The sequence below is a fragment of the Lynx rufus genome, unplaced genomic scaffold, assembly GCF_022079265.1.
Source record: "Lynx rufus isolate CCGP_SWC_20201006 ecotype Redwood Valley unplaced genomic scaffold, mLynRuf1.p SCAF_2, whole genome shotgun sequence".
Taxonomy (NCBI): domain Eukaryota; kingdom Metazoa; phylum Chordata; class Mammalia; order Carnivora; family Felidae; genus Lynx; species Lynx rufus.
This window is the reverse complement of record NW_025814834.1, coordinates 188,725,141-188,750,710: the sequence shown is the minus strand read 5'-3', so window position 1 is coordinate 188,750,710 and position 25,570 is coordinate 188,725,141. Positions and strand designations below refer to the sequence as shown.

The 25,570-nt window shown below is 50.4% G+C and overlaps 1 protein-coding gene across 1 annotated transcript in view; it reads left to right on the top strand.

Moving 5' to 3' along the window:
* The window catches only part of CFAP57 (cilia and flagella associated protein 57), a 69,846-nt gene that overhangs the window by 28,739 nt on the left and 15,537 nt on the right, over nucleotides 1-25,570 (top strand). Inside the window, exons 10-20 of the mRNA XM_047085240.1 lie at nucleotides 57-230; nucleotides 4,070-4,231; nucleotides 8,229-8,384; nucleotides 9,547-9,640; nucleotides 10,264-10,454; nucleotides 14,044-14,217; nucleotides 15,123-15,281; nucleotides 17,443-17,586; nucleotides 22,042-22,158; nucleotides 23,507-23,641; nucleotides 23,724-23,867. Coding sequence (XP_046941196.1) covers nucleotides 57-230; nucleotides 4,070-4,231; nucleotides 8,229-8,384; nucleotides 9,547-9,640; nucleotides 10,264-10,454; nucleotides 14,044-14,217; nucleotides 15,123-15,281; nucleotides 17,443-17,586; nucleotides 22,042-22,158; nucleotides 23,507-23,641; nucleotides 23,724-23,867 — 1,650 coding nt within the window. The remainder of the gene's footprint in view (nucleotides 1-56; nucleotides 231-4,069; nucleotides 4,232-8,228; nucleotides 8,385-9,546; nucleotides 9,641-10,263; nucleotides 10,455-14,043; nucleotides 14,218-15,122; nucleotides 15,282-17,442; nucleotides 17,587-22,041; nucleotides 22,159-23,506; nucleotides 23,642-23,723; nucleotides 23,868-25,570) is intronic.

Here is a 25,570-nt window from a genome sequence, read left to right as displayed (position 1 = left end):
GAATGACATGGGGCCACAGCTGAGCCCGTCACCCTGAACACCCGTCTGTGTTCCAGATCCTTCGAGAGATATCAGCCTTTGATGTCGTCTACACAGCCATCGTCATCTCGCATTCTGGGCGCATGATGTTTGTGGGCACCTCGGTGGGAACCATCCGTGCGATGAAGTACCCACTGCCTCTGCAGAAAGAATTCAATGAGTACCAGGCCCATGCGGGTCCTATCACCAAGGTGAGAAGGGGCCCTCTCTTTAGGGGCCCATTCCCAGAACTAGCTCTCCGTGGATCCATCTGATCCTGCCCTCCACACCCCTGCTTCATCCTTGCAACCCCTCTCTGTGTCTCCTCTCCCCTTATTCCTCTCTCCCTCTTTATTCATCCAACCACCCATTCAATGAGCCCTTATTGGCTACTAATACTCTTTGTTTCAACTACTCCCACGAATATATCTTAGGAGATCATCAGAGGTACACCTAAAGATTCATGTACAAGGTTGTTCACCATAATACCATGCATAATAATGGGCCATTTGAGAGAAGCTGTATGCCACCCACCCAGATCTCCCATCTGTTGAGTGCTGGCTGCCGCATCCGGCTCTCCTCCCCCACGGAAGTGCCCTGGACCAAAAAGAGTCAAAGCCCAGGAGATGAACCCCTCCGTCCCCCTGAAGTCACAAAACATGAACACACATTTGTAAATTGTCCCTCCAACAACACCAACACCCAAGGCTTTGAACTATGTCCCAAACTCTACACTGCCTTGCCCGCAGACAGTATCCTTATGAAGAAAGGATTTTTCATTATCAGCTGGAACATTCCCGTATTGAGCCTGGGTCTTGCACTCAAAGTAAACTGAAAACTCCCCCTCTTCTCTTCATAGCTGTGAAGTTTTGTGGATAAGGTATTTATTTTTCTGATTATGAAAGCAACACGTATTCACTTTATAAACAAAAATCCCTATAGTATCCTCATTAATGTTTTGATGCCTTTTCTCATACTCTTCTGTGTACTTTTGTGTGCATTTTAAATAAATAGAGATTATACTGTATGTACTTTTGTAGGCTGCTTTTTTTTTTACTTAATGCTATTATAAGCATTTTTTCATATAATTAGGTGTTCCTCAAAAACATGATTTTAGTAACTACACAAATATCCCAACAAATGATGGACCATAACTTACTTAATTCTTCTCTTACAACTAGGCTTTTTAAAAAAATTTTATTTATTTTATTTATTTTTATTTTTATTTTTTTATTTTTTTAGTTTATGTATTTATTTTGAAAGAGGGAGAATGAGCTGCGGAGGAGCAGAGAGAGAAGGAGACAGAGGATCTGAAGCAGGCTCTGTGCTGACAACAGAGAGCCCAATGTGGGGCTTGAAAACATGAGCTGTGAGATCATGACCTGAGCCGAAGTTGGATGCTTAACCGACTGAGCCACCGAGGCTCCCCTACAACTAGACATTTATTTTTATTTTTTTAATGAGAGGCTTTTTTACTGTTTATTTATTTTGAGAGAGAAAAAAAGAGAGAGAGAATCCCAAGTAGACTCCACACTCAGCACAGAGCCCAAGGCAGGGCTTGATCCCACAACTATGAGATCACAACCTGAGCTGATCAAGAGTCAGATGCTTAATTGACTGAGCCACCCAGGTGCCCTGAGAGTTTTTTTTTTTAAGTTTTTTAAATTTATTCTGAGAGCGTGCACGTGTGCGAGTGCAAGCAGGGGTGGGGCAGAGAGAGAGAATCTTAAGCAGGCTCTGTGGTGTTATTGCAGAGCCCAACTCAGAGCTCAATCTCACAAACCATGAGATCATGACCTGAGCTGAAATCAAGAGTCAGATGCTTAACTGACTGAGCCACTCAGGTACCCCGGCATTTATTTTTATTTTTTTTTATTTTAAAGAGAGAGAGAGAGAAAAAACATGAGCAGGGGAGGGGCAGAGGGAAAGAGAGAGAGAATTTCAAGCAGGCTCCATGCCCAGTATAAGGTCGACACGGGGCTCAATCCCACAACTGTGAGATCATGACCTGAGCTGAAATCAAGAGTTGGATGTTGAACCGACTGAGCCACCCAAATGCCCCTAAAACTGGGCATTTAAATGACCTTATGAACTCTAATATTCTGCTCTACAGATTTCTGTGGGCATCTCTGATTATTTTAAAGGCTAAATTGCTAGACAGGGGTAAAAGCCCCAAGTGAAAGAACATTGCCATTTGTAAGGTTTTTTTTTTTATTTTTTTAACGTTTATTCATTTTTTGAGAGGCAGAGAGAGACAGAGCATGAGTGGGGGAGGAGCAGAGACAGAGGGAGACACAGAATCCGAAGCAGGCTCCAGGCTCTGAACTGAGAGCACAGAGCCTGATGCGGGGCTCGAACTCACAAACCGTGAGATCATGACATGAGCCAAAGTCGGACACTCAACTGACTGAGCCACCCGGGCACCCCCATTTGTAAGGTTTTGACGCGCATTCCTGATGGTGAGAAGGCATCTTCATAGTTGATTCTTTTGCTTTCACTTTTTATTTTGAGATGATTATAAATTCATAGGAATGTAAAGATGGCATAGGTCCAGTGTACCCTTCTCCCAGTTTCCCAGTTTCCCCCAATAATTGTATCTACTGTAACTATAGTATGATATCACCCCAGAAAATTGACGTTGGTACAATAGGTGTGTGTGTTTCGCTGCCATTCTATCACATGTATAGATTCCTGTAACCAGCACTGCAGTCAGGACACAGAACTGCTTCATGGCCACAAAGAGCCCCCTCGGGCTACCTTTGATAGTGACACCCACCCACCCCTCACCCGCCTCCCTCCCTAGTCCTATGCAAACACTTGTTGGTTCTCCAGTTCCATAATTTGTCATTTTATTTATTTGTTTATTTTTTCAGAGAGAGAACATGTCATGCATCCTCCATAATTTGTCATTTTAAGAATTTTATATAGGGGCGCCTAGGTGGCTCAGTCAGTTAAGCGTCCAACTCTTGATTTGGGCTCAGGTCGTGATCTCATGGTTCACGAGCCCCGCATCAGGCTCCACGCTGACAGCACAGAGCCTGCTTGGGATTCTCTCTCTCTCTCTCTCTCTCTCTCTGCCCCTCCCCCACTTGTACACACACACACACACACACACACACACACACACACACTCAAAATAAATAAATACACCTTTAATAAAAAAGAATTTTATTTATTTTTCCCGCACGCCCTAAGAATTTTATATAAATAGAATGGTACAGTATGTGACCTTTTGACAGTGGCTTTTCTCGCCCAGTGCATACCCTCGAGCTCCATCTAAGTTTTCTCATGTATCAATACTTCATTTCTTCCATGGCAGGAATGCACTATCATCTGTTTAGCCATCTGCCTATTGCAAGATAGTTTACTGTTTTCCCAGTTTTGGGCTATTACAAATAAAGCTGCTATGACCAATCACGTACAGGCTTCTGTGTGGACCTTCCTTTCTCTGGGGTAAATGCCCAGGGGAATGATTGCTGGATCATGTGATACATTTATGTTTAGTTTTTTTTTTAAGAAACTGCCAAGCTATTTTCCATTCCCGCCAGCAATGGGTGCAAGATCCAGTTTCTCCACATCGTTGCCAGCATTTGGTATTGTCACTATTTCTCATTTTAGCTGTTCTAACACGTGTGTAGTAATATCTCCCCGTAGTTTTAATATGCATTTCCCTAATGACTAATAGTGGTGAACATCTTCTTGTGTGCCTCTTTGCCATCTGGATACCTCTTTGACGAAACGTCTCCATATTTCTTGCCCACCCTCTAGTTGGTTTGGGTTTTTTACTGTCTAGTGTTGAGAGTTCTTTTTATAATCTAGATAATAATTAACTCTTCAGATTCCAAATCCACAGAGGACATGACCCAGTCTTGCTTCTTTTATTTATGAACAGAAGCTTGTGAGATGTATCTCATTCTTACCCAGGATCCTGTCTTCCTTCCCGTGAGGATGTGCCCAGGGTTGCCTGAATGGAGGCCCTGCACACAGCCAGCTCAGTTCTGGTCACCCACGACCTCTGAAAGCTTCCTCTCCATGCTCTTTCTCTCCTCAGATGTTGCTCACCTTTGATGACCAATTCCTGCTGACTGTTGCTGAAGATGGCTGCCTGTTTACCTGGAAGGTCTTTGATAAGGATGGTCGAGGAATCAAGCGAGAGAGGGAGGTGGGCTTTGCCGAAGAGGTGCTCATTACTAAAACAGACATGGAAGAGAAGGTAAGAATTGGGTCTAACGAAGAGAGACGTGGAAATTCCTTACCAGACTGTGTCCAGACTCCTGGAACTGGCATTCGAGGGCCTGTGTAGCCTGGCTACCCCCCACTGCCCAGCATAGATCCCCCCCCCCCACCGGCTCCTTGCACATTCCCTGCCCCCACCATCATGCTGCCCTCCTCACTGCGGCTACATGTCTTCCCACCCCCACCCTGCCCATCATCCTGCCACGTGGTCATCTTGACTTACACTCTGCTCCACTTGTAGCCTGTGAAACTACCTTTCATCTTCCTACTCTTTGAGGACAGTAGCCATGACATGCAGTTCCCTTGGGTGACCAGCAGTTTCTAGCCCATGCTAGACACGTGAAGACAGTCGATCGGTATTTACAGAATTGAACTGACAAGCTGACTATACCCGTTGTATCTGGGAAACTTAATAATTGCTAGTAGAGCCTTCTTTATATAAAAAAAAGTTATTTAGAAAACGTCCCTGAAAACCAGTTCTCTTCATAATAAAACAGTAAAGGTAATAATAACCAGCATATTTTTTTTTAGGTTTTCTACAAACCAAGCACTGCACTAATTACTCTATAAGTATTTTCTTATTTAAATCTTATATCATCTCTGTGAGGAAGATACTGTTACTCTCCCCATGTTTTAAGAAGTGACTCTGGAGGAGTGAAGTGAAGTGTAGTAGGACCAGAGTTCTGACCGAGATTTAATCTAGAGCCCACTCTCTTCATCACTACCCCAAAGGGCCCTCCCTGCTGCAAATGCATTAAACACTCTGGGAAGACGTGTTTTGAGAGTTCTGTGCCACGCTCCCTAAGGGAGATGCCAAAGGGATGGGAAAGTCACGAGGCTTACAGAGAATGGCAGAGCTATGCATTCATTGCTGTTCATCCAGGATCTAGAGTGCATTTATTGACTACCTACTGTTTGCTAGGTACTGCGGATGCATGTATAAAAAGACAGGCATGGGCCCTGTGATCAGGAAACACAGTCAAGTAGAGATGAGAAAACCATCAGAGCAGCAAGGCAAAATGGCCCCAAAGCAGGATGATGAGACCCAGGTATTCCCAGAGATCCCTACCAGAGCTCCCTGGAACTTTCTGCAGGAAAGGAAAAGTGGGAGGAAAGGATAAGGGAGAGCCTATGAGAGTCAGGATCTGACCTCCTGCAGGAAGGCAAGCACGTCTTCTGTTCCTCCTCCTCTCTGTTTTCTCCCCCATTCTTCCCCAAGGGTAGGGGAAAAGGACAACTAGGAGACACCAGGCTGTGCCAAAGGCCTGAGGTGTCTGGGCTGACTCCTGAGCCAGCCCCCAGCTTGGCCTTGTTCTGCTCACCTCCTGGAGCCCCTTCTATCTCTGCATGTGAGAGACCGCAGTCTTACTCCCTGTAAACCTCCCTGTCCTTCCCAGCTCCCCCCTCCTTGCTCTCTCTCCACCTGTCCTCTAAAAGTCACATTTCTCAGAATTCCCAGCTCTCTTTTTCTTCTTGAGACTCTATGATATTCTATGTAACTATCTCTCACAACATGATTTACCTACTCATTCATTCATCCAACCACTACTTACAGAGGTGCCCTGTTATGTGCCAGGCACCATACTAAGGTCTAGGATGACAGAAATGAAAGACATGTGGGGGCCTTGAGCTCATAGCCTGGAAGGAGGTATAGGTAAAATTAAAAAGGGAAACTAAGTGTGTTACAGGTGTTATGAAGGAACGATGCTCTGGGGTCACAGGGGAAGGGACCCTGACCCAACCCAGGTGGTACCAGAGGAAGTAAGTGAGCCTTGGACGGAGCCTTCCTGAACAGATGGGAAAGGTTCTTCCACACCAAGGGGTGAGTGTGCAGAAGGATGAGACAGGTGCTCCGGGGAAGATGCTAGGTGGGGCCAGAGGTGAGAGGGTGTGCAGAGCTGGAGGGTCTTTTACACCATGTTTCAGACTTTGGAAATTGTTCCTAAGGACCCACTGATAGATGTAAGTTAGGGAATGACCTCAAGAGAGCCTCGTCTGCGGCCAGGTGCACGGATTGAGGAAGGATGATGAGCATGTGGCCCAGACACAACGTGTCAGAAACCAGCGTCACCATCACTAAATGTATTCCACTAGTCCGAGGCAGACCCCGGGGTGACCCATTCATCTGATAAACATTCACTTAATGCTATGTTGCTGGCCCTGTGCTAGGCACCCAGGAGAAGGCAGTGAATCAGGAGAGGCCAAGTGCCACTCGTAGGGAGCATCCTACCAAGGAGACCATCTTCATCCGTGGCCACGTACCCTTCACCCCACACCCCGCCAGGCACCATGTTCCCTCAAATCTGTCTCTTAAATCTCTCCATTCCACCATCCTGCCCATCCCCTGCCTGTACTATGCGGTACCCCCTCCCCACCAATCCCTCTGTCTTAGTGCTTGAATCTAGCCTGGGCTACACACTGCCATCAGAGAGGTCTTTCTGAGACCAGAGTGAGCTCAATCAGGTTGGACAAGGACCTTTAGAGGACCGCTAGGAGAAAATCCTAATTTCTTATCATGGCCGGCAACGACCTTGATGGTCTGACCCCATCTCGGCCTCCTCTCCCTCTGCCTTCCACCTGCACCTCATCACACACAGAGCTTTGACCAGGCGTCCTCACTCTTATCCCTGACTTTGCACATGCAACCTGTGTTCATCCCTCATCTCAGTACTTCCTGTGTGCCAGGGCCACACTTGTCCTCTGGGCAGGAATGCAGAAATGAGCATCACACGTTCATTATTCTCTAATTGTCCATGGCTATGGGGGATATAGACCAGAAAAGATGAGACAGGGATGCATGGGGGGGGGGGGAGGGGGGGAGAGGGTGATCATGGATGAGTGAGAGGAAAACACCTGTGTGCTCACCATCTCTGTTATTAACATTAACTTTTTCAGGAAATGAAGGGTGTGTGCATCACAGTATTTTTAGAAAACTTTGACATCAGGGAATGCAACAGATTGAAAGAAATCACTAGATGTAGGAACAAGCAAGACAGGACGAGTTAGGACCTAAATTAATGTTAGTGAGGCCAGAAGAGGCATAACAGACATTGAGAGGGACAGATTGACAGTCCTGGGAAGCTGCCTGGCTCTGGGCGCTCATCACAATTTGTAATGATGTGTTTATTTGGCTTCCTCGGTAGACGATAGAGTCGATGGGGGCAGGAATCACAGTTAACACTGTTTCTCAAGTACCTACTATGTGTTAGGCACTCTTCTGGGTACTAGGCATGTATCAGTATACAAAGCCAACAAAGATTTCAGCCTTCCCGGAGCTTAAATTCTTTTTTTAAATGTTTATTTATTTTTTGAGAGTGGGGGAGAGCAAGTGGAGTGGGGAGAGGGGCAGAGAGAGGGGGAGACAGAGAATCTGAAGCAGGCTCCAGGCTCTGAACTGTCAACACAGAGCCCAACGCGGGGCTCGAATCCACGAACCGTGAGATCAGGACCTGAGCTGAAGTTGGATGCTTAACCAACTGAGCCACCCAGGCGCCCCTTGGAGCTTAAATTCTAATGAGGAAGAAGACAAAGGACAATAAATTCATAAGTAAACTATATTAGAAAGTGCCTAGATCTAAGAAAATAATAAAAAATGAGCAGAGTGAGCAGGGTGGTGAGTGCCGGGAACGGGAAGGGAAGGGTCGCAGGATTAACTAGTGTGGCCCAAGTAGACCTCATTTAACAGGTGACATTAACACGTATTTGAAGATGAGAGAATTATTAGCGGCATGCCTAGCACCCAGTAGGGCTCACTGAATGGATGTTGTGAGGGCAGAGGAGGAAACCCATATGTTATATGTTTCCTCGTTTTTAGCCCGTGGGTCTTGTGGGGAAAAGATGACAGGGTCTAGTTGAGACACATGAGTCTGAGGCTGAGCAGAACCGCAGATCTCAGAGAGCTCAAGGCCCCGGGTTAAATATTCCCCTTCACCCCCACCATGAATGTTCTTGACTCTGATGTCCTTCTCCCAAAGGCTCAGATCATGCTGGAGCTGAAGACTCGTGTGGAAGAGTTAAAAATGGAGAATGAGTATCAGCTGCGACTGAAGGATATGAACTATACTGAGAAGATTAAGGAGCTAACAGATAAGTTCCTGCAGGAAATGGAGTCCTTGAAAACGAAAAACCAGGTCTGTCTGAGAGACTGAGCCGACAGCCACAAATAATGAGACATTGCCAATTTACTCCAGAAGGAACTGCCCTCCCTTACCCAAGCCAAGCCCAAACAATGAACTATATGATACCGTGTGGTTTTTAAGCATAGTTGCTAACATCAGAAATGCTTACAGCAAAGTGCGAGGTGGAACAAAGAAGAATACAAAACCGTAGTGAATGGTATTAATTAAGTAAAATAAATACACATAGAATAGTTCATAAGAAAATAGCCAGCAATGTGATTACTTCAGGAAGTTGAGATTCTGGGTAATTTAAATTTTGTTCTTTCTACTTTTCTGTGTTTTGCAAATCACCTACAATGAGAATATATTATCTCTGTGATCAAGAGAAACTTACTTAAAAACAAAATGAAAAAGGTAACAAGAAAAGCAAAGTGTAGAAAAAGAAGAGCTACCAGAATATTGATTTCTGGATTGTCAGTAGTTTAAATAAAATTAGTCTAAATGGTCCCTCCTGTAGTCAGATTTGATCTACAGAACTTCCCAGAATAACCCCCTTTGTTCACAAATCTGTCTTGCCCTTCATCTAAAACCCCTGGCTTAGAGGGTATTTGTTCTTTTATGTTATCGCCATGGGTCAGAGAGTTTAGCTAAAAGGAAAAAAAAGCCCCTGGCTGTTAGTTTTATTATTTTATTCCTTTGTCAACAAATACTGACGTGGTGCCCTCCACAAGCTCAACTCGAAGTTATTCCTGGGAGCGCCCCTCTGCCTGCAAGGAGCTTTCCTGCTCTATTAAAGAAAACACTTCTTAGAAGCTGACACATTAACACATCCAAGGATTTAGTTGACAGCACTGTTCAGACAACAGAGAATTCAAATGAATCCTTACTTTTTCCACCTCAAAATCCATCTGCTACATGTCCAAAACTGAACTCATCATTGACAAGACCCATTTAGTAGGAAGGATATAAATAAAGCCTAGAACTTACAGAGCAGAATATAATGTAAATAAAAAGCGATAGCTTGCTTGTGGCTCACAGAACAGTGCCTGGTGCAAAATGACAGGCTTGAGAAACGTTTGTAAGTGAAGGAGGATGTCACTTATAAAACGTGTTGTTGCCCTGGGGTGATTTCAGCAGATGCGTGGAAATGAGAACAGCTGACTCTGTGTTTTAGGTTTTAAAAACAGAAAAAGAAAAGCAGGATGTGTTCCATCGCGAACGCATTGACGACCTCCTAGACAAACAGAGCCAGGAACTGCAGGACCTGGGTGAGTCCCGAGGTAGAGGCCACGTGGTAGCGTGGGGACAAAAGTCTGAGAGTGTCCCCCCTCCCCCACCACCGTTGGGACCGAACAGAAGTCCCAGGTAATCTGGCTTTGTCTGTAAACAGGCTGCATTTATCCCCTGGACCTCACTGTGGATTTTACTCCTGTGCATTTCCTTGTTCATTACACACGTATTACTGCATGCCAGTAGGAGTTACCGAAAAGTGCAGGTCTGGAGCCTGATAGACTGCCTTGAGTCTCAGGCTCACCACATACTTTCTGGGTATTCTAAGGAGTCACCAAATCTCACCTAGCCTCAGTTTTCACTCGTCTTCTGTAAGAAGAGGTGCTAATAACTGTTTTGCATATTCAGGACATTTTTCTTGGCCCTGGTTCCCTAAAACACCCCTCAGCCCTTTCCTGGAAACCTTCTGCCTAGCCAACAAGGGGAGGGAGTTTGGCTGCCTGACCAGCTAATGGGGTGAGGGCAGGTGAGAAAGAGCTGGGCAGGTATTTGAGTCTCAGCTGGTGCTGGTAGGTGGGTGGGAGGGCACCAAAGGCTCCTGGGTGGCCCTGAGGTGGGTGCTCCTGTCCAGTGTGAAATAACCTTCCTTGCTTCTCTCCAGAGTGTTGCAACAACCAAAAGTTGCTTCTAGAATATGAGAAGTACCAGGAATTGCAGCTCAAGTCCCAGAGGATGCAGGAGGAGTATGAGAAACAGCTTCGGGATAATGATGAGACCAAGAGCCAGGCCCTGGAGGAGCTGACGGAGTTTTATGAGGCCAAACTTCAGGAAAAAACCACCCTTCTGGAAGAGGTACTCACCGGAAGCTGAGCCGTACCTCCCTTTTGCTGTGCATCCTGCAGGCCTGGCCTGTGAACAGCCCAAAGAGCTGTGGGAAAGCTCACTTCAACTCCTTTCCCTCCCACTCCCTGCTTTTAGCATCCAGCCTTGTGTTAGGCCCTACACTGTTTGTTTCCCCTAGACCAGTGGGCCCAGTGAGCTGGGAGGTGCTCCGTGTTAGGGACTGAAATTCTAGGTTTGTATCTGTTGTCCTAGCCTAACTGTACCTTCAAGCCTTAAGGACTGGAGAGACCTTTTTATTTTTATTTTTTAATATTTATTTACTTTGAGAGGGAGAGACAGACTGAGCATGAGGGGGTGGGGGGCGGGCGGGCAGAAAGAGAGGGAGACACAGAATCTGAAGCAGGCTCCATGCTCTGAGCTGTCAGCACAGAGCCTGATGTGGGGCTCGACCTCACAGACCCATGAGATCATGACCTGAGCCGAAGTCAGACGCCCAACTGCCTGCGCCACCCAGGTGCCCCTAGAGAGACCTTTTTAGAAGCCTGTAGGACCTGGAGAGGAACGAGGGCCCTAAACAATGGGGAAGGTGGTTGCCTGAAACCCTTTAGCAACTTCTTATGCCTTACAAGATGAAATCCGTCCTTCACTGATTTGACAAACACAGATGGTCTCTTCTTGGTTTAGAACTCAGCTTGAGTGCTGGGTGACCAAGAGAAAAACCGGGGCCTGGTTTTCAGTCATGTGAGAGAGGCGGCCACACAGATGGATACTCAAGAGAGGGCTGCACAGGGTAGCTGGGGGATGCAGACCTCCCTGAGAGGCCAGAGAAGGCTTGCAGGAGCTAATGAGACCCAGGAAGAATAAGAGTTAGAACAGGAGATGGGGAAATGCAGGAGGGAAGGGCAGGCAGGCAAAGTCATGGAATGTTCAAGCAGTTTGGGTTGCCAAAAAAGCTAGTTTCCCAAGATGAAGAGAAAACCGAGAAGAGCCAGATGGCCGCCTTTTCTGCATGAAATTGCAACAGATGGCGTACTGTAGGTGAGGGGGCGGGAGAGTCCTGAAGGTGTGGAATGAGTTTGGAAGGGAATGACCGAGAAGACGTCTGGCAGGTATGCAGCTGAGAGCCCAGCCGAGGTTGTAAACGTTGAGTCCCAGCAGCATTAATCCACCAGGCCGTGCGCTTTTCCCCAGCAGGGCTCGGCAAGCAGGTGTGTGAGCGAGGGGGACGCAGAGCAGCCCTGATTCACAGCTGGGGTGTGACCGAGTTGTGCCGCCTAGAAATACAGGTGGTCTGCTGAACAGCCATCCGGTCCAGGCCAGAGAGGGGTAAAGAACCGAGAGCCTGGAAGATAGTGGAGGAATCAAGACAGGGCCAGGGGACGTGGTGAGCCTGAGAGCTGGGCCTGCGTACCTGGGGGGCCAACAGAGAAGTCAGCTGTGCTGAGAGCAGGGCCTGGATTTTCAGGCTTCCGAGGTGGCACCATTCTGGGGATGGACCTGAGAGTGGGTGGCTCAGGTAGAGGCGAGGTAAAGGTCAAGGCACCCTGGACATTATAGGACCCTCTGTAACCACCCCCAGTTACGGCAAGGAGGACTGAGGTGGCACCCAGAAGTCCACAGTGAGCTGGGAAGTGAGCAGGCAGTGGCGGATAAGCAAGGTGAGAGGTGGAGGGTGGAGGTCTCCTGACAGCATGGGCCTCAGACAGAGCAGGCTGAGCTCCGACAGCCAGTGGGGATGTTCCCTGGCACAGCCACCCCGCCTTGGCCCTGCCCACCTCCCCAGCCCCGTGTCCTGCTGCCCCGTCCGGCTTCTTCCCACCCAACGACGTGGGATGGCCACGTTTCCCACACAACCTCTGAGCCTCTGTTCTGGATGATTCTCTTCACCTGGCAGCTCGTCCCCACCCTTACAGAGACTCAGGGCAGGAGCCAACTCCTGGAGGAGTTCTTCGCTAACCCCTGTCCCCTCCCACAGGGCTGAGCAAGCCTTTCTCTGTGTGCTCAGGCCCTCAGACCCCTTTCTCTTACGGCCTACACGGTAGCGTCCTGTGTTAATATCTCTTTCTCCGGGGGAACTTCTCAAGGGCAAGGACTATGGCTCACCCATCACTGATTTTCAAACCAGGGCCCCCCTGGCACATCCTAGATGCTCCAGAAATGTTTGTTGACCTCCAGTAAACTGATCTGAGCTTGGCCTTGGGGGCCGAGGTGGAGGGAATCAATGTGCCCTGAGGGGAGAGAGGCTGGCCTTCCTCCCAGGACCCACACTGTGATCACAACCATTTCTTCTTCTGAGTCAAAGATTTCAACTCAGAGCTTCCCTAGGGAGCTTCCACCTGGCATGCCTTCTCGCCAACCTGGCTGGCCTACTCTCCTTTTTAGCGACATCTACCAGAGCAAGAGCAGTCGGCTGGCGGGCGACTCTGGGACACAGAGCACACCTTGCCAGGCTTCCGTCCAGCAAGGGCCTGATGACGTGTGGTGGGGAAAGGGAGAAGCCTTTCTTGGGGACCCAGTTTGAAAACCATCTTGTCTCTCTTCACCCCTGAAACACTCACTCCAGGGATGGTACATGCAGTTTGGGAGAATGCCAGGGTCAGTGTGAGAGAAAAAGGATCTGTAGCTTGCACCACTTGGGGGCAGTAAGCAAAGAGGAGTCACACCCGAGTCACTTCTCAGACTCCACCAGGCAGAGGTGGTTCTTCCAGCGTCCGGGCTCCAGGCTTGCATTCATTCATCGCCAGTGACGTGCCAGCTGCCGTGCAGGGTGTTCCCGGTGGTGAGCAGAGAGATGTGGCCCTGCCATCAAGGAGCTTCCAGGAGCCTGTCCAACAGGCAATTGCAATATAGCACAACGTGATGGGGGACGTGCAGGTGATTGGATTAAGGAGCAGGAGGGCAGAGTTAAAGGTTCACTCTTTTGGGGCGCCTGGGTGGCTCAGTCAGTTGAGCGACCAACTCTTGATTTTGGCTCACGTCATGATCCCAGGGTCATGGGATCGAGCCCCACGTCAGGCTCTGTGCTGAGCATGGAGCCCGCTTGAGATTCTCCTTCTCCCCCTCTCTCTTGCTCTTCCCTCCTCCCCCACTCGTGCTTTTTCTCTCTCAAAAAGATTTTTTTAAGGCTTCACTCTTTTATTCAGGTATTGAGTACCAACTGTGGGCCCGTGCTGGTTGTACCCTGGGAACTCAGTGGTGGGCACGATAGACCAGGTTTCCTTCCTCGAGGAGCTTACATCTAATGGAAAAGGCAATCAAGTACTTCCCAAATATAAAATTACAACTGTCACAGGTTCAGTGGAGGAAAGATAGAGGAAGCGTGGGTGTCAGTATAAAGAAGACCAGAGATGGAACGGGTCTGGGGGTGTTGGGAGGGCGGTCACTGAAGGGGAGCCTGCAGCCACATCTGGTAGGAAGAGAAGGGAAGGCAGAGGACAGACAGGAGAGTGGAAGGTCAGGGGACCCAGGGCCTTGGTTCCCATTTCTATAATAGCACTCTGTCTCCCACTCCCCATGATAGGCCCCACATGCTCATCTCACCCCGCGCCCTCTCAGCACAAAAGGGTCGAGTGCCTTTTCTCCCCCTTCCCTGAACCAGGCACAGGAAGACGTCAGGCAGCAGCTGCGAGAGTTTGAAGAGACCAAGAAACAGATCGAAGAAGATGAAGACCGAGAAATCCAAGATATCAAAACCAAGTACGAGAAAAAGCTTCGGGATGAAAAGGAATCAAACCTGCGACTCAAAGGAGAAACCGGCATCATGAGGAAGAAGGTATCGCACGTGTGGTTCCCCGACAGGCCTGGGCACAGGCAAGGGCTGTATTACCAATGTCTCTGCACCGCCAGGCAGATGCACCCTTAACATCTCTCCGTGGCACTGTCCCTTCTCTGTCCTTTTCACCGGAATAGTGACATTTGCCCCAACACCGGATGGACACCCCAGACTTTCATTTATGGGCTAGAAGGATTTAGTCAGTTTTCAGAGTTAAACCTCAGGTAGAAACGGAGATAAAGGTCAAGTCCCCGCCAGAGGTGTCATCAGGGTCTCAGTGCAGGGAGCTGTGGGCAGAAGGACTGGGGTGTGGGATGCTTGGTTTATAAGGCAAGACACATGTTTATTGTCACTGATGGTTGGGGTGAAGTGGGATTCAATTCACAGATCCTTGTGGAATTGCCACAGTTTCCCCAAAATGTTCAGCGTTAGAGAAGCCAAGTTCAAAGCAAACTCACATTCCTTCATATTAGAAATCACCCTACTTAATCCAGGGAACCAGGGACAATGTCCTCTTCCCTTCTTAGACATGGCCAAGGTGGCTCATCAGTTACAGTATCTGTGACCTTAATGGGGCATGGATCCCAACATTTCAAGGTTGGCAAGGTCCTGGAAAACTCTGGGTCCACTCAGGGACCCCGATAGCCCATCCTCACGGAAGGGGATGGGACTGGATCTCATCAGACAGAATGCTACATCACTCGTGCTGCCAGGGAAATCCCCAAACTGTCCCAAATCTCCAAAACTTCACTCCTAAAATCCCAGAAATGTTGGGTACTAGACATGTTTTCAGGTCACAGGTCGGTGATGTGTTGGGGACCTCTTTAAGTTCACCGGCGTTTGGGAGGCAGGGAGGGAAGCACAAAGACTTTGGTGATCTCTGTTGCTGCCATTTGTGTCTGCAGTTCAGCAGCCTGCAAAAGGAGGTTGAAGAGCGAACCAATGACATTGAGAGCCTGAAGAGGGAGCAGGTGAAGCTACAAGGGGTCATTAAGTCCCTGGAGAAGGACATCCTGGGCCTCAAGCGGGAAATCCAGGAAAGAGATGAGACAATTCAAGATAAGGTGAAGGCTCACCTCTGCCCTCCTTCAACCACCACCCAGATGGATGGACCCAGGGGAGGAGAACCAAGCTCCGGAGAGAGGGTCCCTGAATGCTTGAAACACATTCATTTAACCTGATGGGGATGAGTGGTCTGTGAAGGGCCTACTGGGTGCTGGGTGCTGGGCCGATTGCTGTACACACACCACACTCAGTTCTCCCGGCCACCCCAGGGGCCATGAGGGACCCCTGTAGAGCTCAGGAAACTGAGCTCCAGGCGGTTTGGTATCTTGCCCAAGGTAATACAGTCGATAGGCGACAGACTTGGGATAAGAATCTAAGTCGGCTGACTGCAGGGCCCCTGCTCGCCACGGCTCCAGGTGTCCTCGGGTGACCGTCCCCACAGACGTTGCACACTCCCTGCGGTTGACCTACAACTGCCAGGCTCCCCAGAAAGCTGGGATCGCTTTTCAGAATGCCTTTCTCACAAAGCACTTAGAAGACAGGCACATCACATTTTGTGAGGCTTACCCAAATTTCGTAGCCCCCTGCTAAGCAAATCCAGGATGTGTGCCCTCCTGCCTCTCTCCTCGCCATTCCTGCCTCGGGTAGGCAGAATTCTCCAGTGGTTGAGACGGTGGGCTTTAGCCCTGGCTAATTGGGTTCCAGCACAGGCTTTGCCATTTATCTGCCACAGGATCTTGGGCAATTTCTCTAAGCCTTGTTTTCTCACCTGTGAAGTGGGCCCCCTCGGGATCTGATAAGGGGAAACGCATGAAATTTCTGCATGTGAGTGTTTGTGTGTGTACCTGGGTGTTTGTGTAGGGAGGGTCCAAAGTTCTCTTCCGATTCTCAAAGGGGGGTGTTGATAAGAAAGAGGTTAAGGCCTCCTGACCTAAAATTGCAACAGTCTCCTAACCAGTCTAACGGACTTCCTTCCCACTTCCTACCCCCGCTCCCTGCCACCATACTCTGTAATTGTGTCACTCTTCCCTTTAGAACTCTGCCATAGCTCCCCATTGCCTGTGGCAGGGACAGCAAAGTTTTTTCCGTAAAGGCATAGGTAGTAAATATTTCGTCTTTGCACACAGCATGGCTTCTGTCGCACTACTCAGCTCTGCCACTGTGTTGTAAAATCAGCCATACGCAATGCATGAATGAGTTTATGAAAACAGGCCAAATTTGATCCAAAGGCCATAGCTTGCCAACTCTAGGCTCCTGGATACATTCTGAATCCCCTTTAAGCCAACAGGCAAGACCCCGGCCACTTAGTGGTACAAAACAACAACTCTTGGGGCGCCTGGGTGGCTCAGTCGGTTAAGCATCCGCTCTTGATCTCAGCTCAGGTCTTGATCTCAGGGTTGCGAGTTCGAGCCCCACGTTGGGCTCCGTGCTGGATGTGGAGCCTACTTAAGAAAAACAAAACAAAAGAACAGTAACAGCTGTTTTATTCTCTCAGGTTCTGTGGGGCTGGCATTTGGACAGCCTACAACAAGATGGCCTATCTTTGTCCCTGATGGCAGGGGCCTTGCTGGGCTTCAGTCAGGGATGACACAAATAGCTGGGCGTAGAAGATCATCATCCAAGGTGGCTTCTTCATTCATACTTCCCAGGGTGGCTGGGAGGCTGGGCTCCACGGGGACTGTCAACCAGAGTGCCATTGTGCTCCTCAGCCGGGGATTCTCAGTGTAGGGGAACTTTCTCCATAGCAGATGGCCTCCCTCAGAGCACAAGTTCTAAGAAAACCAGGTAGAAGCTGCTTAGCCTTTTCTCAGCTAGACCAGAAGCCACACAGCATCACTTGAGCAGCATTCTTTGGGTTACAAGCAAACCGTAAGTCCAGCCAGATGCAAGAGAAAGGAATTAGATCTTCCCTCCTGATGGAGAAGCATATGGTCACGTTGCAGAGAGCCTGTGGGATGGGAGATGCTGCTGAGGCCAGCTTTAGAAAATGCAGTCGCCTACAAGCTATATTTGAATGAGTGAATGAATGCTGAGTCCCGGCACAGAAGCCAAGGAGTCAGTGCTACGGCCCTAGTGGGGGAGCCAGCCTCTGTTCCCCCAGCCGGGAGAGCAGCCTGTGGCCTCCTCTGTCAGGTCACAGGATTTATGTCCTTTCCCTAAAAGGTTTCCATATACCGGAGCCTCCTGCCATCTCTTACTTCTCTCTCATCTCGCCCACAGGAGAAGCGCATCTATGATCTGAAAAAGAAAAACCAAGAACTGGAGAAATTCAAGTTTGTACTCGACTACAAAATAAAGGAGCTGAAGAAGCAAATAGAACCACGAGAGGATGAGATCAAGGTGATGAAGGAACAGATTCAGGAGGTGAGAACCATCTGAACCACTCTGGCCTCCTGGACTACTGTTGCCTCCCCAACGGTTCCTGGCTGGGGTAGCAAGGGGGTGGCGGGGGGGGCGATAAGAAAAACCCCTCCTCCCAATCCCTGCCTTGTCCCAGGGTATGCGGGCCTTCACTCTGTAGAGGATGTCACAGGAGAGGCCCAGCGGGGACTCAGTTGTGCAGGAGTGAATGCTTTAAGATTTGGCATGCGGCTGGACCTTAGGTTGTGCTCGGGCCCTCCGAGGGAAACCGCGGCTCTTGGGCCTTCAGCCACCAGGGGGCGGTGTGTACTCAGCCACCAGCCCGTCGCATCTGAAAGCACCCTCCTCCAAATGAACCTTTTTTTCTCAGTCTGGAAATGTTGGTGGGGGCGTATGCAAAGCTGCAGTGTTTGGACTCCATCTGAGGAGGAATAGGAAGTCATGCGAAGTCTCTTGAGCAGGAGAGTGGCAGCCTTAAGTATGTGTTCTGGGAAGCAGACAGGAGGAAGGTAGAGAGGAGAGATTAAAAGCAAGATCAACAGGACAAGGGCTCCTGAGATTCCATCGAGGTACAAGTGGCCCCCGTTGGTCCCTCCACCCCATTCACAGTGCATCTCCTTAAGCCGATTGCAGCCGTGAGGTCCATGGTTGATCGAAAACCAAATTCCTGCCTTCCCCTCCCTTCTGTTTCCTGTTTCCCAGTAAGTTACCACAATCCACCCACGTGCTTAAGGTACAAGTGTAGAGTCTTCTTGATTCTTCCCGCCCCCCCCCCACAATGGCTGTATCCAATGATCGCCAGTGCCTATCTGATGGTCTTTCCAGAGACCTCTCAAATCTAGCCCTCTTTCCTCTCTGCTGCCTCACCTGGGTGCAAGCCTCTGTCATCCCTCATCTGGACTTGAGTCTAGCCTCCAGTCTGATCTCTCCACACAGAGGCCACAGCGAACCCCTAGTAGTGTCCCATCTCACCTAGAATAAAATCCACACCCCCTACCAGGGCCCTGCATGATTCAGCTGCTACCCCTCTCCAATCTTGTCTCCAGGCTCCCTCCCCCAGCGCCAGCCCAAAGGCTTTCTGACAGTTCTGACAGTTCTGCCAAGCTTTTCCCATCTTGGACCTTTACAGTGCTGCTCCCTCTGCCCAGAAGTGCTCAGATTATGACTGGCGGCTTCTCCGTATCTTCCATGTGGAGGCTCCTTTGTCACCTCTTCAGGGAAGCCTTCCCAGGCTGCCCTATCCAAAATGGCCTCCCACTCCCCATCCACGTTCGCTCATTGTGCTGAGCAAGGATACAAGTAAAGTGTGTCAGAGAGCATCGATGGCCCAAGTAGAATTGGATACCCAGGAGCTCTGGTGTAGAAAAGCAAAGCCTTTTCTCTAGGAGGCCCAGGAAAGAAGCCAGGTGGTAGGATCAGTCCAGGGCTAGAGTGTCCAGAGATGGTTTGTCATTGTGCCAGTGACTTTCTCCTGGCCTCTGGAGAAAAGCAGGATGTTCCCAGCCAACCACAGAGCTGCCTCATCTGGGCCTCCTGCCATTCTTGAGTGACCTCAGGGCCCAAAAATGGCAGCCCAGAAAAGAGCAGAGGCCCCACTTGCCTGGAAAGTCAGTGTACTGCCAGCCCCTGGAAATCACCATCCCATGGGCCCCCTCCTCATTTGTCAAGTGGATTTACAGTTGGGTCAGTTACTATCCACCCCAACACACCTGAAGGATTATTCACTTTCCCGTCAGTAACTGGGCCGACCACGGCATTGACCCTCAGCAGGGAATACGCCTGCACCTTGAGAGTGATTCAAACAGGGCCCCTCCTACGCCACGCCAGTTACCACCAGGGCTGAAGTCCGGACCTGATTCCTCCCCTGGAGGCCTCTGACCTTGGAGCTTCCTTCAGGAGGTCAGAGGCCCATTTGGCCCACCCGCTGTGGATCTCGTGTGAAGTTCTTTTTCCTCCAAGAAGGAAGCTGTAAACCCTCCTCCGTGGATGAAAATCTAATACTTCCTTGATTCGGTACCTCCCTGCACATATACTTTTCCAGCTTCTCTTCAGTGCGATGGGACTATCTGCTTCCTAGGGAGTGTTCAGAACCTTATCGTTTTACTTCACACCCTTGTTTTTTCATCTAGTGCGAGGTTTTCTCATTTTAACATCTTGCGGCGGATAGTTCTTTGTCACAGGGAGTCCCATGCACTAGAAGATAGTTAGCAATATCCCTGGTCTCTGCCCACTAGATGCCTGTAGCAACCCTCCCCTCCCCCCAGTTGTAACAACCAAAAATGTCTCCAGATGTTGCCAAATATCCTCTGGGGGTAAAATACCTGTTTCCTGCCCCCACCCCCACCGAGAGTCACTGAGTGTGAGGAGAACACATGTTAAAGTAGATGGGGCTTTTCCACCAGGAAAAGGATACTTGTTCCCACATACTGGCTAGTTTCCTAGCTGCCCGGCCAGCTATTCAAACTCAGCATATTTCACAATTTTTCTGTGAAATACGTTATTTTTGTTCTCAGTGGCTTTTGAGGCTTTGCCCGTATTACTTCCTTTCTAACCTCATCTGTCATTGCTGGCTTCGAGACCATGGAAAAAGAGGCACAGCCAGCTGTAGGCACTCAGACATGACCTTGGAGAAGCGCCTTGCTCTCTTTCTGCCACCATTCCCTTGGTCTGGGCCCCTTCTCACCCCTGACTGGTGTGCCCGGCTCCAGTCGTGCTGTCTCCGGTAGGACCTCCGCATCAGGCCTTCTAAGGCGCAAACCATGCCACCCCTTCGGTAAAACCTGCCAGGGCTCTGAGATTTCAGGATAACGGCCAAACTTCTGGGCGGCATGAAGGCACAACTTCTCCCCACGTGAGCCTCTGCCCCTGGGTCCTGCATGATCCAGCTCAGCCGACGTCTCCAGACCCTCTCTCCCTCCCTCACATGCAGCCCCCTGGACCACCTGTAGCCGGCAGAGAGGCACCCGGCTGCCCATGGCCCTGGGCCTCTCTGTGCGTGGCCTGCTCTCTCCGCCTGGAACTCCCCTTCTCCACTTTGTCCTCTAGTACCTATTTGTCTTGTGGAACTTGACTGAACATCCCTTTTCCGGGCACTGCCTCCCCGCGTCCTCTGCACGCAGAGGGTACTTTCTACCTGGATCCTCCCTCTTATTCCTCTAGACCTCACGGCTTCTTGCAGACGGACGCTCCGTCTTCATCAGTTCTGTATCCCCGTGCCGGTAGTGGCTGCCAGCCCTCTCCAGTGGACACGTTCGTTCTTTAGCCACGCACGTCCCCACACTCCCTGTGTCCTGCACAAGGTGGTTTGATGTAGCGCCAGCGTGGCACGTTTACCTTTTCATTCCTCTTCCAGAAGGCAGGCTATTTCAAGCACCCCTCTCCTCCCTCACCGTGGCTCCCCTTCGCCTTCTACACTGGCCGCGCATTCACTCGTTCAGATGAATACTGAGTGCTGACTTCATGCCAGGCGCTGAGCCAAAGGGCTATTCTGTCTATCCAGATTCTTCCAATAAGTTTGATAACATTCTCCTGCAAGCTGCGCCTTCGTGTCCAGAACGTGAATGTGGTGCATCGGGGCTTTCCGATACCCCCAAAGATGGTCAGGAGCCTTGAAATCTGACCGAAGGGCCTGGGATAGGTTAGAGGAGCTACTCCATCCAGCCACTAAAGAACCCAGTGACCTGTCCCATCCCCCCAAAATAGCGCCCCTCTCTATTAACAGGAATACTAGTGTCCACCAGATACGGTGTGTCAAGCAAACCTCACCCCCTTGGCTTTTGGCAGAAATCGGATCAACTGAGAATTCACCTCCACCTGCTCTCGTCCTAATCAGAAGCTCCAGTTGTCATTCATGCGTCTTTGGTTAATACAAATGCAACAACGAATAAAAATCTTTCAGAAGCTCATTGGTGGCTTCTTCCTTCTCTTTGGAAGATGAGATAGTCTCCTCAGCTGTACTTTTACAACCTTTTCAACAGAATGATGAGACGGAGGTTCCTTAGGCTGGGGACGCCTACCTGCTGGTCCCTTAAAACGTTGTGCTTTGGGATCGACTCTGATGGCTTGCGGCCCCAAAGCGTCGAGATTCAGTCACACAGTTTCATAAAATAGGCAAGGAAGGTGCTTCTGTGCAGAACCCTGCCTCAGTTTCCAGGTCCCAGTACGTGAGAGTCAAGAAAAGAAGGTCATCAGCATGGCCGAAGGAACGGAAACTCGGAGGGGGCAGTTCTGAGGCTGGCTATAGAAACACATGATCTGGGTTAATACACCCACCAAGGGATGGGGGCCTACCGGGGTGGCCAGGAGTTAGGAATATGGTTTCATTCCAGACGACATAGGTGGGAGCTAGAAATGTCCTGGTAGCTGGGGACACCTTCCCACCGATAGGCTTCAGTTCCCAAATATTGTTTGTATTCCCTTACTTTCTTATTCCTGACTTTATCCCCTTGTTCTCCGTAGATGGAAGCAGAATTGGAGCGTTTCCATAAGCAGAACACGCAGCTGGAGCTGAACATCACGGAACTGTGGCAGAAACTAAGAGCCACTGATCAGGAGATGCGCAGAGAGAGACAGAAGGTGTGAGGATTTTCAGAGTCTGGCGGATCTTGGATTTAGGATCTGGCACCGGTCTGCAAGGGGCAGCTGGCTTCGGAGAGACGGCGCCAGCCCATTGCTAAGATACGTTCCCATTTTAACTCTCCCCTCACTTGCTCACAGCCCTGCCTGGTTTCAGGCCCATGCAAATCTACATGACTGAGACTAAGATGACTTTGGGTGAAGTGCTCAAAGGGAGCGGGGCCGGTTTCATAAGGACGCTTGCAGCATTGGCTTGTTTGGCCCCGGGAAGGAATATGCTCGAGCGGTCATTGTAGTCAGTGGCAAAAGGTTTTGACTACCAAAAGAAACAAACAAACAAACAAAAAACACACTGAGGCAAGGAGGGCCTCGGAAATTGTCTAGTCCAGTCTCTTTAGGTAATAAATAAGGTAGATAAGGCCAGAGAGATGAGGAGGTTAAGAAAAGTCACCCGGTGCCCATAGCTAAGTGGTATACTGAGAGTCAGCCCTGGGAAGGAACTAGGTCTTCTGGTCCCGGGCTGGGACGTGGCTGTGCCGCCACTCCCTAGCACAGGGCACCCCATCGTGTTTGTGGAATCAGATGGATTTTTCTCCGTTCCCCACATGAAGCACCGACTCTGGGCTAGGTAACAGTAGAAGCCACAGAGCAACCAACGTGACACAGGTCCTGCCCTTTACAACCCGAACAGGTTGCTAGGGGATCTGCGGTGTGTGCATATTAATTGTAATGCAAGATGAAGGGTTATGATAGCTGAACAAAGGGCCGTGGGAGCGAAGAGGGAGGAGAGAGCCTCCAGGTCAGGGGTAGAGGAGGATGGGTGTCAGCAAGAGGAGGGTGGGAGAACGAGCCTCTGGCCCAAGTTTGCAGCTGAACCGATCTGCCCAATCTGGTCATGTTTCCACTACTCGCTCACAGCAGCCCTCCTGACTGTCTGGAAGAATAAACCCTGGGTGAGCTAAGAAGGGGGACATGGGAGCTCTGGCCCAAGGACCACTAGAGAGAAGCAATACGGTCCGTCTTGGCTCAGGAAGGAATCGGGTGACCACTCACACTGCCTTTCATCTTTTAAGGTGTGGTCCTGAAAGGGACCCAGAGGCAATCCAGGAGTTGCCGTGCGGCCTTTTAAACATGAGGCTGTCCAGGCAGCCGCCCCCGAGTTTTAGTACGTCTGTCTTTCGGCTACACACCTGCCTAGGTGTCTGTGTCCACTGCGGGCCCTGGCGGTCAACTGTTGAGTCCCAGATGAGGTGTCCTTTGTCTTCCTGCTGCCATGTGCCTCTGCCTGCGCCCTTGCCCGCTCCCTGCAGAGCCCCTGTGGTGCCAGACTAAGTCCTTCTGATCGCAGGAGCGGGACCTGGAGGCGCTGGTCAGACGGTTTAAGACAGACCTTCACAACTGCGTAGCGTACATCCAGGAACCCCGGCTCCTGAAGGAGAAGGTCCGAGCTCTCTTTGAGAAGTACGTGCAGCGGGCAGACATGGTGAGCTCTGCCTCCCTTTCCCCAACCCCCCTTCTCTCCCGGGTCCCCGCTCCCTCCTTAAGAAGCCCGGCTGGCCCATCAGGTGGAGATCGCAGGGCTGAACACGGACCTGCAGCAGGAGTATGCCCGTCAGCGGGAGCACCTGGAGAGAAACCTGGCCACTCTCAGGAAAAAGGTGGTCAAGGAGAGCGAGCTGCGCCGCACCGATTATGTCCGCATCATGCAGGTACCTGCGCATCCCCCAGATGTAGCTTTCTCTACACCTTTCTCTTTGAGCCCTCTCCTCTGACCTCCCGGAGCCTGACCTGGCTGTGACCATGGCCAAGAGCCTCTCCATGTTTTTTCTAGGTGTTTCCATGCCCACCCCTGCCCCGCCAATACCCGTTCATTTCTATCACCCTTCCCCCCGGCCACTTCACCAGGCACCCGTTCCTTTTTTCCGCCCCTCTTTATCCAAAGTGTTCTTGTGTCCTGTCCCCCCCGACCCTTGCCCCGCTCCGGCCCTCCATCCAGCTCTCCAGAGTCACTCTCTCCTCTTTTCTGTAGTTTCCAACTCTTATTTCACCTGATTTTCCTTTGCTGCTTTTTATTCTGCTGCTTGTATTTCGAGACACACCCATCTCCACACCTCTTCTACCTTTTCTGGGCCTCAGGTCCCTTCCCTTATCTCTTGGGTCCGAAGCCAACCACACCCACCTCTCGTGTTGGCCTCACTGTGTCTACACCCACCTCCCCGGGGATCCTGCGTCAGGCTCTCCGGAGAGCCTGACCCCATTACTGCCGCCTCCACTGATCAGCACTGCCGATCAGGATTCTTCTGCCAGATTTCTGTTTGAGTATCAGTATCGTCTGAGGCAATTAATGCGATTTAATATCAAAAGAGAACATCAGAATCACATTTATAAGGCACGTACCTTTTTATGTTTATATTGCTTTAATGCCATAATTAAAATACCGGGATGGGGATGGGCCGCAGATTGAAACAAACCAGTTCCCAGCTCAGCCAGTCCCCACATAGGTGCACTGTGATTCAGGCCGGTGGGACCCAGGCGTGGTGGGTCTGTGCCGTCCATCCCACAACCAGCCCCCCACACCATCAGACCACTGTCCTGCTCCTGGCCGCGAGAGCGGTCAGAAGCCCAGAGAGAGGAGCGCATCCATTTGGTGGCACCCTTTTGGCACCAGCAGCTGGTGCACTGAGCCCTGGCTGGCGGTGTCAAGGCCCCCCAGGCATGGAGAGCCCACTGGAGCCCTGGAGTGCAGCATGCTGGGCAGTGGGACCAGGGCGACTACAGGAGCAGGTGACGGCCGGTGGCGTCGCTGTGCCTTCGTCTGCGCCCTGCCAGCAGAGCACAGGCCTGAAGGGTTCTCCAGGGGTGGGGTCCCTCTCTCCACACCAAGCGGATTTGGGTAAAGCAAATGTCAGTCCCTGGAGAAGGAAAAGGAAAGTGAAGACCACAGGCCAGCCAGGCAGAGGGTGCAAGCATTGGCACGAGGCCACTCAGGTCAGGCATAGGTCTTTGGCTCCCAGGTACCCCAGAGGCCACGTGCCCGCTCCTGTGAAGCAGGGTGAGATGGTAGAAGGGGCAAGGAGACACAGCAGGGCCCCTGCCCAACCCTACTGCTCCCCGAGGGCTGGTGGAGGGAACCAACAGCCAGGGGAATCCCCAGAAGAGCGTTTTCTGGAGCAGCATGGTAAACTCGTGTGCTGTGGAGCCCTGTGCATCCATAAACATACCCCAGGTAACTGCATGGAGCAAGACAGGATCAGCAGGCAGGGTTCTGGGTCCCCACCCCTTAACCAAGGAGACTCCTTGCTTATCATAGTGGGCTCTGGGTCAGAGTTTGTTTGGAAGAAAGGAAGGGAAGGAGGGTGGAAAGAAAAGAAAGGAAAGCAAAGGAGAGGAGAAAAGAGGGAGAAGGAGAGGA